Here is an 11120-nt window from a genome sequence, read left to right on the forward strand (position 1 = left end):
ATTAGTAGGGAAATAAGACAGATCAGGGAAGTCAATTAGAAGTCTTTTCAAGTCATCCAGGCCAGAGATTTAGAATAATCTGGTCTAGAATGCTAGAATGTTGGCAGTAGATCTAAAGAAAGAATTTCAAGAAGCTTGATCTGCAGATATGATTGATAGGAGTTGCTGATAAGTTGAAGGTTGAAATATGGGTCCCCAATAAATTGTCTGCAAATATAAAATTCAAAAAACTCCAGGAAACAAGATTTGTTAAGTTTGCAGCAAACGCTTTTGGTCACAGAACTGTACTTGAACTATAATGAGGCTACAGTCATTGTTTATCTTACTAAGTGTAAATATTCATATGTAAATTTGGCATTTGCATTTTGGTACAAAAATAAATATTAGTGTGTTTCATTACAGGGTGCTATTTCAGTCCCTGTGGGGTATTACTAGCATGTTCTATGTGTAAAACATTCTGAATTCCAAAACACATCTGGCCCCAAGGACTTAAATGATGTGCACCTGCTATTTTTGCACAATTTTGCTTTAAAACTTAATTGCTCCAATGATATAACCAACTGCACATTCACTCTGAGTACATAGTAACTTTGTTCTTATATGCAACAGAGCTGCATTTAGGAATGAGAATTTTGATAGGATTTTGGAAGAAGTAATTTTGAAATGTACTGAGCAAATATGTGGCTATGCACCTAGGAAGAGTTTAGCAAGAAAGTTTGGGGTTTCAAGGGAAAAAAAATCACAAAATGAAGAAGCAACATAATGTGGGCCAAATTTATGTTCACTAAGCTATTAATAGCTCCTGTGATTCTGATGAAAAATACATAGTCATCATAATCATAGATGTTGCATCATTTTTTCAAAATTTTTGCTGTTTCATTTTGAGAAGTTTGATTATGAATTTGCTTTGGCATGGATTTGCAGGGTGGGGTATTATTTTCAGGTTCATACAACTTGAGTCTTTGGTTTTGTCTTTTCTCAAACTTGGAACATTTCCTGCCATTATTACTGCACTGATTCTTTTCCCTTTCTGTGACTCTAATAACACAAATATTAGAGCTTTAGATGTTGTCCCAGCTGGTCCTTGAGGCTCTATTTGGTTCTTTAAATCTCTCTCTTTCTGTTTTGCAGAATGAGTGATTTGTGTTCATCTATCTAAAGTTTCACTGAATCTTTCCTTTTTCATCTCCCTTCTGATAATTTGTCATTCCATTAGGTATTTTTATTCCAGTTAATTATATTTTTCAGTTCTGAAGGTTCTGTTTGGCCTTTCACTGTATCTTCTATTTCTTGGCTGATGCTTTCTATTTTAACTTTTGTTTCAAGTGTTCATGATTACTCATGCAAGCATTTGTGTACTAGCCACTTTAAAAGTCTTTGTCAGATAATTCCATCATCTATGTCATGACTGTTAATGGTTTTTTCCCACGGAAGTTGAGATTCTCATGGTTCTTCATGTGCCAACTAATTTTGGATTTTATCCTGGATTTTTTAAAATTATTTTTTTAATTTATTTTAATTGGAGGCTAATTAATTTACAATATTGTAGTGGTTTTTGCCATACATTGACATGAATCAGCCATGGGTGTACATGTATCCTGGATGTTTTGACTGTTAATTTAAAAGACCCTTCTTCTTCTTCTTCTAAGTCGCTTCAGTCTGGCCAAATTATGGAGAATGTTGATATCTGTGCTTTAGCAGACACTTGACCTGGTTCAGTTTAAGCTACACCTTCCAGCCTGCTTCTTTGACCTGTGGTCCTAGTGGCAGCTCAGTTTCTATAGCCTTTGCTCTGCTGTTCCTGTCTGTCCTGCATGTACTCCATTCAGCAGTCAACCTGGGACCTGGGCTTTGGTCTCTCCAGGGGCTTAGTAATCAAAGTCTTTGGTGTGTTCATTAAGAGCCCATTCACTCACGTACAGGAGTGGGAAGGGGGCTGATGAACCCGGGAGGTCATAACTAGCTTCCCCGAGCTTCTCTATCTCTGTGATTGAAACAAGTTTCCAAGTAGTGGTAGGACAGAGAGAGAATTGAAAAATATTTTCTGTCAGCCAGTTCACGAAGCCACAGCTCTGCCTAATGAAGAAGAAAGTTCCTCTCGCTCATATGTTCGGCTCTTTTTTTTTTATTTTATTATTTTTTTTAAGTTTGGGCTTCCCTGGTGACTCAGACCACACATGGGTTTGATCCCGGGGTCAGGAAGATCCCTTGGGGAAGGGAATGGCTACCCACTCCAATATTCTTGCCTAGAGAATCCCATAGACAGAGGAGCCTGGCGGGCTATAAGTCCCTGGGGTCCCAAAAAGTGGGACATGACTGAGCAACACTTTCACTTTCATATTGTCACCTTAGTTCTCTTTTGTGTTGTTGGTTTTTCCAATTTTGAACTTTATATAAATGGAATCATACTGTACATATTCTTTTGTGACCTCCTTCTTTCAATCAGTAAGTATTATGTTCAATTCACAGTCGCTCAGTTGTGTCCAACTCTTTGCAACCCCATGGACTGCAGCACCCAGCCTTCTCTGTCCATCACCAACTCCCAGAGTTTACTCAAATTCATGTCCATTAAGTTGGTGATGCCATCCAACCATCTTATCCTCTGTCGTCCCCTTGTCCTCCTGCCTTCTATCTTTCCCAGCATCAGAGTCTTTTCCAGTGTGTCAGTTCTTCACATCAGGTGGCCAAAGTATTGGAGTTTCCGCTTCAGCATCAGTGCTTCCAATGAATATTCAGGACTGATTTCCTTTAGGATGAACTGATTTGATCTCCTTGCAGTCCAAGGGACTCTGAAGAGTCTTCTCCAACACCACAGTTCAAAAGTGTCAGTTCTTCAGTACTCAGCTTTCTTTATAGTCCAGTTCTCACATCCATACATGAATGACTACTGGAAAAACCATAGCTTTGACTGTATGTACCTTTGTCGGCAAAGTAATATCTCTGCTTTTTAATATGCTGTCTAGGTTGGTCATAGCTTTTCTTCCAAGAAGCCAGTGTCTTTTAATTTCATGGCTGCAGTCACCATCTGCAGTGATTTTGGATCCTAAGAAAATAAAATCTGTCACTGTTTCAATTCTTTCACCGTCTATTTGCCATGAAGTGATGGGACCAAAGTTGGAAAACTCAGCAGTGGCCACAGGAATGGAAAAGGTCAATTTTCATTCCCGTTCAGAAGAAGGGCAATGCCAAGGAATGTTCAAACTACCACACAATTGCACTCATCTCACATGCTAGCAAAGTAATGCTCAAAATTCTCCAAGCCAGGCTTCAACCGTAAGTGAACTGTGAACTTCCAGATGTTCAAACTGGATTTAGAAAAGGCAGAGGAACAAGAGGCCAAATTGCCAACATCCGTTGGATCATATAAAAAGCAAGAGAATACCAGAAAAAAACATCTACTTCTGCTTTATTGATTATATCAAAGCCTTTGTGTAGATCACAACAAACTGTGGAAAATTGTTAAAGAGATGGGAATACCAGACCACCTTACCTGCCTCCTGAGAAATCTGTATGCAGCTCAAGAAGCACCAGTTAAAACCAGACATGGGAGAACAGACTGGTTCCAAATTGGGAAAGGAGTACCTCAAGGCTGTATGTTGTCACCGTGCTTATTTAACATATATGCAGAGTACATTGTGCGAAATGCCAGGCTGGATGAAGCACAGGCTGGAATCAAGATTGCGGGGAGAAATATCAATAACCTCAGATATGCAGAAGACACCACCTTTATGGCAGAAAGTGAAGAGGAACTAAAGAGCCTCTTGATGAAAGTGAAAGAGCAGAGTGAAAAAGTTGGTTTAAAACTCAATGTTCAAAAAACTAAGATCATGGCATCCAATGCCATCACTTCATGTTAAATAGATGGGGAAACAATGGAAAGAGTGACAGTTTTTATTTTCTTGGGATCCAAAATCAATGCAGATGGTGACTGCAGCCTTGAAATTAAAAGACACTTGCTCCTTGGAAGAAAAGCTATGACCAACCTAGATTGCATATTAAAAAGCAGAGACATTACTTTGCCTACAAAGGTCCATCTAGTCAAAGCTATGGTTTTTCCAGTGGTCATGTATGGATGTGAGAGTTGGACTATAAAGAAAGCTGAGTGCCAAAGAATTGATGCTTTTGAACTGTGGTGTTGGAGAAGACTCTTGAGAGTCCCTTAGTCCATCCTAAAGGAAATCAGTCCTGAATATTCACTGGAAGGACTGATGCTGAAGCTGAAACTCCAATACTGATGCGAAGAACTGACTCATTTGAAAAGACACTGATGCTGGGAAAGATTGAAGGCAGGAGGAGAAGGGGATGACAGAGAATGAGATGGTTGGATGGCATCACCAACTCAATGGACATGAGTTTGTGTAAACTGTGGGAGTTGGTGATGGATAGGGAAGCATGGTGTGCTGCAGTCCATGGGGTCGTTGGACACGACTGAGCGACTGAACTGAACTGAATACAAGTAATGGAAACTCTGAAGTCCCTTAGCCCACACAACCTCACAACCAGTTCACTCATGCTTTTACTGTTGGTGTCAGTTTGGAAAAACGTTTAAAATGTAGGAAAGTATAGAGGATAACAAGCATCTATGCTTCAACATTCTAAATTACTAAATATTAACATTTTATCATAATTTTTCCAGATCATTTTTTAATGAAATTTTACAAATAAGACCAAACTCTCCTTGGCTCATCCCTTTTCCCAATCACCCTCTGCCACTCCAGAGACAATGACTATGGTGAATTTTCTGTATAGCCTTTCAGAACATTTTCATTCTTTTACTAAGGAAAAATATGTAGTACTCTTCTACGTGATTTTAGAAAATTGATTATAATTGGTATTATTTTGTGTTTATGTTTTTGAGATCTGTATTTATGTTTTGAGATATTATGTTTTATAGATTGGTATATATTAACTATATATATAAAGGCTCAATGATATTTCACATAGGAATATACTACAATTTAGTGGTATATTTTATACCTTTACTGAAAAATTCCTTAAAAGAGTTCTTAAATATGCTATGTAAGTACTTCTTTTCTTTTCATTCTTTTTTTGAAATTTAAATCAAAATTTTTATTGGAATATAGTTGATTTACAATGTTGTGATAGTTTCTGCTCTATAGCAAAGGGAATCTGTTACACATATACATATATCCATTCCTTTTTAGACTGTTTTCCCAGTTAGGTTGTTACATAACACTGAGCACAGCTCCCTATGCTATACAGTAGGTCCTTGTTGGTATCTATTTTAAATACAGCAGTGTGTACACGACCATCCCAAACTCCCTAAGTATCCTTCCCCCTATCCACCCACCCCCCCCAGCAACCATAAATTCCTTATCTAAGTCTGTGAGTCTGTTTTGTAAATAAGTCCATTTGTATCATATTTTTAGATCCCACACATAAGTGATCACATATGATATCTGTCTTTCTCTGTCCAACTTATTTTTTAAGTTTTTTTTTTTAATTGAAATATAGTTGATGTACACTATTATATAAGTTTCAGGTGTACCATATGGTCATTCACCATTTTGAAAGGTGATGCTCTGCAATTATTATAAAATATTGGCTATATCCACTGTGGTTTACAATATATGCTTGTAGCTTATGTATATTATACGTAGTAGTTTGTACCTCTTAATCCTCTACCCCTATCTTGCCCCTCCCCAGGTCCCTCTCCACACTGGTAGCCACTGGCTTGTTCTCTGTATCTGTGAGTCCGCTTCTGTTTTGATATATTCACTAGTTTGTTGGGTTTTTGCTCTCCTCCTCTCTTGAACCTGTTCCAGTAAGGATTCTGCCTGCCCCCCCTCATTGTCCTTATCTCAGTTACAAGTAACCCCCATATTACTGCATCCCTTCTACTTCATGGCTGTGCGTCATCTTTTCCTTTTTTTTCCTTGGAGATTTTTCTACAGCCTCTCCAGTGCCAGTATCTGTTGCTTCTTTAGAAACATCAGAGCACTTGATTTGTAAACTAGTGATATTTTATTGTCCTTGAATGCACAAAACGCTGTCAGCATCTGAGCAAAATACTTGAAATTTTAGTTCCATGTTTATCTCCAGGGTCTGCTGTGACTCAGCTGGCACCTTCTCATGTTTAAGGATGGAGGCATTTTCTCTTTTTTTTCATATCTGACATTTAGCATTTTCAGTGGACATCCTTTAAATGTAATATTTCCTCTAGAGCAGTTGTTTGTCCTCTTGGTACTATTGTTTTCAGTTTAGTTCAATCGCTTAGTTATGCCCGACTCTTTGCGACCCCATGGACTGCAGCATGCCAGGCCTCCCTGTCCATCACCAACTCCTGGAGTTTACTCAAACTTAAGTCCATCAAGTTGGTGATGCCATCCAACCATCTCATCCTCTGTTGTCCCCTTCTCCTCCTGCCTTCAATCTTTCCCAGCATCAGGGTCTTTTCAAATGAGTCAGTTCTACGTGTCAGGTGGCCAAAGTATTGGAGTTTCAGCTTCATCAGTCCTTCCAATGAACATTCAGGAATTATTTCCTTTAGGATGGGCTGGTTGGATCTCCTTGTAGTCCAAGGGATTCTCAAGAGTCTTCTCCAGCACCACGGAGTAATAAAATAGTAATTAAGTTTTTCCTTTGTTTTCTCTTCCATTTGAATTCATAGGTTCCAACTCCAATGAGACTCCCTTCTGTGATGGCACCTCAATCCATGAGTTACACCCAACCAGCCTTAAGGACCAGCAAGGCTTGTGCTGCACCCACAAGAAATAACGTATGTTTGAACTGTTGTTGTTTTGGCCCTTGGTAGACATGTGCAGGGGCTTCCCAGGTGGTGCCAGTGGTAAAGAATCTGCTTGCCAGTGCAGGAGACATAAGAGACATGGGTTTGATCCCTGGGTTGGGAAGATCCCTTGAAGGAGGGAATGGCTACCCACTCCAGTATTTTTGCCTGGAGAATTCCATGGACAGAGGAGCCTGGCAGGCTACAGTCCATAATAAAGTCGCAAAGAGTCAGACACGACTGAAGCGACTTAGCATGCATGCAGACATGTGCAATCACTGGAGGCAAGACCAGTGTAAGAACAGAGTTTTGCAGTCTTCTGTGTACTGTTGTTTCTTCATAGAAGAAAAAGGAATTGTCACATTTTCAGCCTTCAATTTCAGCACAACAGTTTCAGCATTCTAACATTTTATTTTTTGCATTCTAACATTTTAAAAAGACAAAACTGTAAAAACCCAATCCTCTACAAAGTTGTGTGGTGAAACCTCAACCAAGTTCCGATATGTAGTCAGCAAACCTTTTATTCATTCATTCAACAGACACAACTGAGAGCAGTGCTGAAGAGGTGGGTAGCTCAGTATGAAGGTTTTAGGCACCTGAGTTGCATGCTCAGACTTAAAAATGGGTAGTCAGTCAAGGGAGTGGGGAAGGGATCTTCCAGACAAGCATATAAACAGATAGGAAAGCCAAAGCACCATGGGAGATCACAGGAGGGAACAATTAATTCAGGGATAAAAGGTTTCAGGGCCTGCATGTGTGGCATTACTTATAAAATGTTAAGCAGAATTGCGACTAGTGGAGGTATGCATGATAGAAGTTTTACGTTAGACATAGAGAAAACAGCTTGAGCACAGAAGTGGAAGCAGGCAGTGGTAACATGGATGAGGTATAGCTAACCTCAGAAGCAAAAGGGAGTGTCATGATCCAGGTGTTCATTGCCTCTGATTATTGTTCTCTAGAAATCTTTACAAGGTTTCTACCTTCAGTCTTCAGACCATGCCCTGGGGGTCCCCTGGTTCCTGAAGGTTTTAAGAGGCCTGATAAAGCTTCAAGCATCAGATAGTGAGCAGACTGACCTGAGTTTTATGTAAAAATATTTGTAGTTTATTTTATAACCACAAGGAAAAGTATGTGGGAACAATGGAAGATTTATATATCTGTCTGTCTTTAACAGACAAAATCCATGTCGAAGTACCAAAGTGAAAATGATTCCGAATCAGAGGTCAAAACAAATGATGATCTTTCTGCAGCCTGAACTGAATCACCAACAGCTTCCAAGTCAATAAACATTCATTTGGACATTCAATACCCTTGGGATTCTTCAATTCAGTGTTTTTGAAGTGATGCACTCTCTTGTTTTAATAGTTATCCTGGAAACTTTACCTGTAAAATTATAAAAAAAAAAAAAAACCCCTAAAGTTAATATCTTAATCTCTTCTATTAAATAACACAAAGACCTTAGAATACTTTTAAACTACAAGGGCATTCCCTCCCAACTTATGGATGATGGTGGCCCAATATATTAGCCCTGTCCCAAATTTAAGGTGTTAGAGAGAAACGTTTTTGTTTACACTTGGAAATGTGTTCACAAATTCTTTGTTCACCATCCCTTCTTGCATTGGAACCATTTCCCTCTTCTTGAAGTACATGTTTTAGAAGTTTATTTAGTGTAGTTATACTGATGATAAACTCAGTTGTTATTGGAAAATGTAGTGCTTCGTACTCATTATTTTAAACTAAATTTTAAATTGATACATACATACAAAATCATTCTTGTTTGAATCTTTTTGTGGACAAATGTGGATCTATCTCTTGGGTAAATACCTAGGAGTAGAATGACAGGGTCATCAGGTAGGTGTTTATCTAAAATTAAAACTGCCAGGACTTCCCTGGTGGTCCAGTGGTTAAGAATCTGCCTGCCAATGACAGGGGATGTGGGTTCAATCCCTGGTCAGGGAGCTCAAATCCCACAAGACACGAGGCAACTAATCCCATTCACCATAACTACAGATGCCCACATGCCACAACTAGAGAAGCCTGCGCACCACAATGAAGACCCTGCATGGCCAAAAAATTAAATTAAAACTGCCAAAAGTTGTTGAAAATAACTGTACCACTTTATCCCACCAGCAGTCTATGAGAATTCTATTGCTTTGAATTCTGGACAAAAATGACTGCTGTTAGTATTTTAAATTTTGGCCACGCTGGTGGGTTTGTAAGTAATATTTCACAGTGGTTTAATTTACCCTTCCCCGATGACTAAGCAACTTTTCATATACTTATTGGCTATTCCACCATCTCTTTTACTGTGTGAAGCATCCAACTGTTTTTCCCATTTTAATGTTTTCCTTTGAGTTTCCCCCCTCCTTTGGTTGCACCACATGGTTTGCAGTATCCTAGTTTCCCAACCAGGGATCGAACCTGTGCTCCCTGCAGTGGAAGTGGAGAGTCCTAATCACTGGACAGCAAGGGAATTTGTGGCTTTTATGTTTAGATCTATGATCCATCTAAACTACATTTTTGAGCTTGGTGACAGGGGTAGAGGTTAACTTTTTTCTATATAATTATCCAGTTGTTCTTGAAACATTTGGGGAAAACAAATTCGTTTCACCTTGCATTGTCTAGGAACATTTCTCAAAAGCCAACTGACAACATATTTATGGGTTTGTGTTACCTTTTGTTTTGTTCCATTGATCCAAAGATCTGTCCTTAGTCCAATAACACACTGTCTTGATTATCACAGTTTCCTGTAGGTCTCAAAATCAGGCAGTATTAGTCTTCTAGGTTTATGCATATTTTTCAAGATTGGTTCACGTATTCAGGTGTTCTTTGAATTACATAAAACATTCCAATCAACTGATCAATTTCTATGATAAAGAAAAGGCCTCAGAGAACATGCTGCTTAGGACTACATTGACTCTCTAGTTCAATTTGGAGAAAACAGACATATAGACATCCTAACTATATCTGTCCCTCCCAATTATGAACATGCTGGAGCTCTCAGGCATTCTTTAACTTCTGTCTTCTGATTTGAGGTTTTGAACAGTTACTAGCACTTTTCAATATGTAAATAAAGACTACTACCAAGTATTTTATGTTTTTTAATTCTACCATAATGGTATTCTTTAATTTCACTTTCTAAGTTTTGTCACTACTATATAAAGGCTCTCACTCTCATCCACCACCACCCCTGTTCCAAGGCCTCAAGCCTTGCCACTGTCTCGAGTCCTCAGCCCCTTCACAGTTGAGTCTTACTGACCTGCCCACTTTCTCCATTCCTGGGATACCAGCCATCCCCCCACCCCTCCAACCCCTCCCATCTTTCCAGTCCTCTAGCCCTTACCCCACCTCTAGTAGCGCCCTCGTTCCTGTCCTCCAAACTTTCCGGCAAACTCTGTCCTTCACCACTCAGTCCAGCTCAAAGCCCTGCCCACTTAGCGGCTGAACAACAACAACAATTGCCTCCCTCTTTCCACTTCTTCATCCTGGCCAAGTCCCCTCACTACTGTAGTCCTACTGTATGCCAAGTACTTATTAGGTATTCTGCGCGAAAAGTGAAAGTGTTAGTCGCTCAGTCGTGTCTGCCTCTTTGCAACCCCATGGACTGTAGCCCGTAGCCCGCTGGGCTCCTCCGTCCATGGGATTTTCCAGGCAAGAATACTGGAGGGGGTTGCCATTTCCTTCTCCAGGGGATGTTCCTGATGGAGGGATCGAATCTATGCATTGCAGGCAGACTCTTTACAATCTGAACCAGCATGAAAACCCAGGTAGTCTATATACATAATCTCATTTAATCTTTACAACAGCCTTGTTGGTACCCATTGTCATTTTAATTTTTAAATAACTCAGATAGTGTCTTCACCTGTGCTCCTTTCCTACCCCGTGCAGGCAAGATAGAGACGTCCGTGTTTCTTGGTTGTGGTTTGGTCACTAAGTCACGTCTGACTCTGTGACCCCATGGACTGTAGCCCACCAGGCTCCTCTGTCCATGGTATTTCCCAGGCAAGCATACTGGAGTGGGTTGCCCTTTCCTTCTCCAGGGGATCTTCCTGACCCAGGGATCGAACCTATGTCTCCTGCATTGGCAGGTGGATTCTTTACCCACTGAGCCACCAGGGAAGCCCGAGGCAGGAACCAACACGGTGCTTCGATGTCAGAAAACAGGGGTGTAGTGGTGGATGAGCTTGGGGATTCCTTGGGTCTAGAAACATCGGGAAAATTCCTAGGATTTTGTATTAATATGTACAGTGTGAAGTTTGGAAAACGTTTGAGCTGGTGGTGAGAGTCTGACCAAAGGTGGCTTTCGGTAAATTGTGATGCAACGGGCGGGGTATTTATTGGAATCAAGCCACTAGGTCCCCTCGGAAGCAGG

The 11120-nt window shown here is 40.0% G+C and overlaps 1 protein-coding gene across 1 annotated transcript in view; it reads left to right on the forward strand.

The window, feature by feature from the left end:
- The window catches only part of LOC102415624 (phosphatidylinositol-binding clathrin assembly protein), a 48616-nt gene extending 40562 nt beyond the window's left edge, over positions 1–8054 (forward strand). Inside the window, exons 14-15 of the mRNA XM_025276395.3 lie at positions 6632–6739; positions 7923–8054. Coding sequence (XP_025132180.3) covers positions 6632–6739; positions 7923–8003 — 189 coding nt within the window. The 3' untranslated portion in view covers positions 8004–8054. The remainder of the gene's footprint in view (positions 1–6631; positions 6740–7922) is intronic.
- The last annotated feature ends 3066 nt before the right edge of the window (positions 8055–11120 follow it).

This window comes from Bubalus bubalis, chromosome X, assembly GCF_019923935.1.
Source record: "Bubalus bubalis isolate 160015118507 breed Murrah chromosome X, NDDB_SH_1, whole genome shotgun sequence".
In the NCBI taxonomy this organism is placed as follows: domain Eukaryota; kingdom Metazoa; phylum Chordata; class Mammalia; order Artiodactyla; family Bovidae; genus Bubalus; species Bubalus bubalis.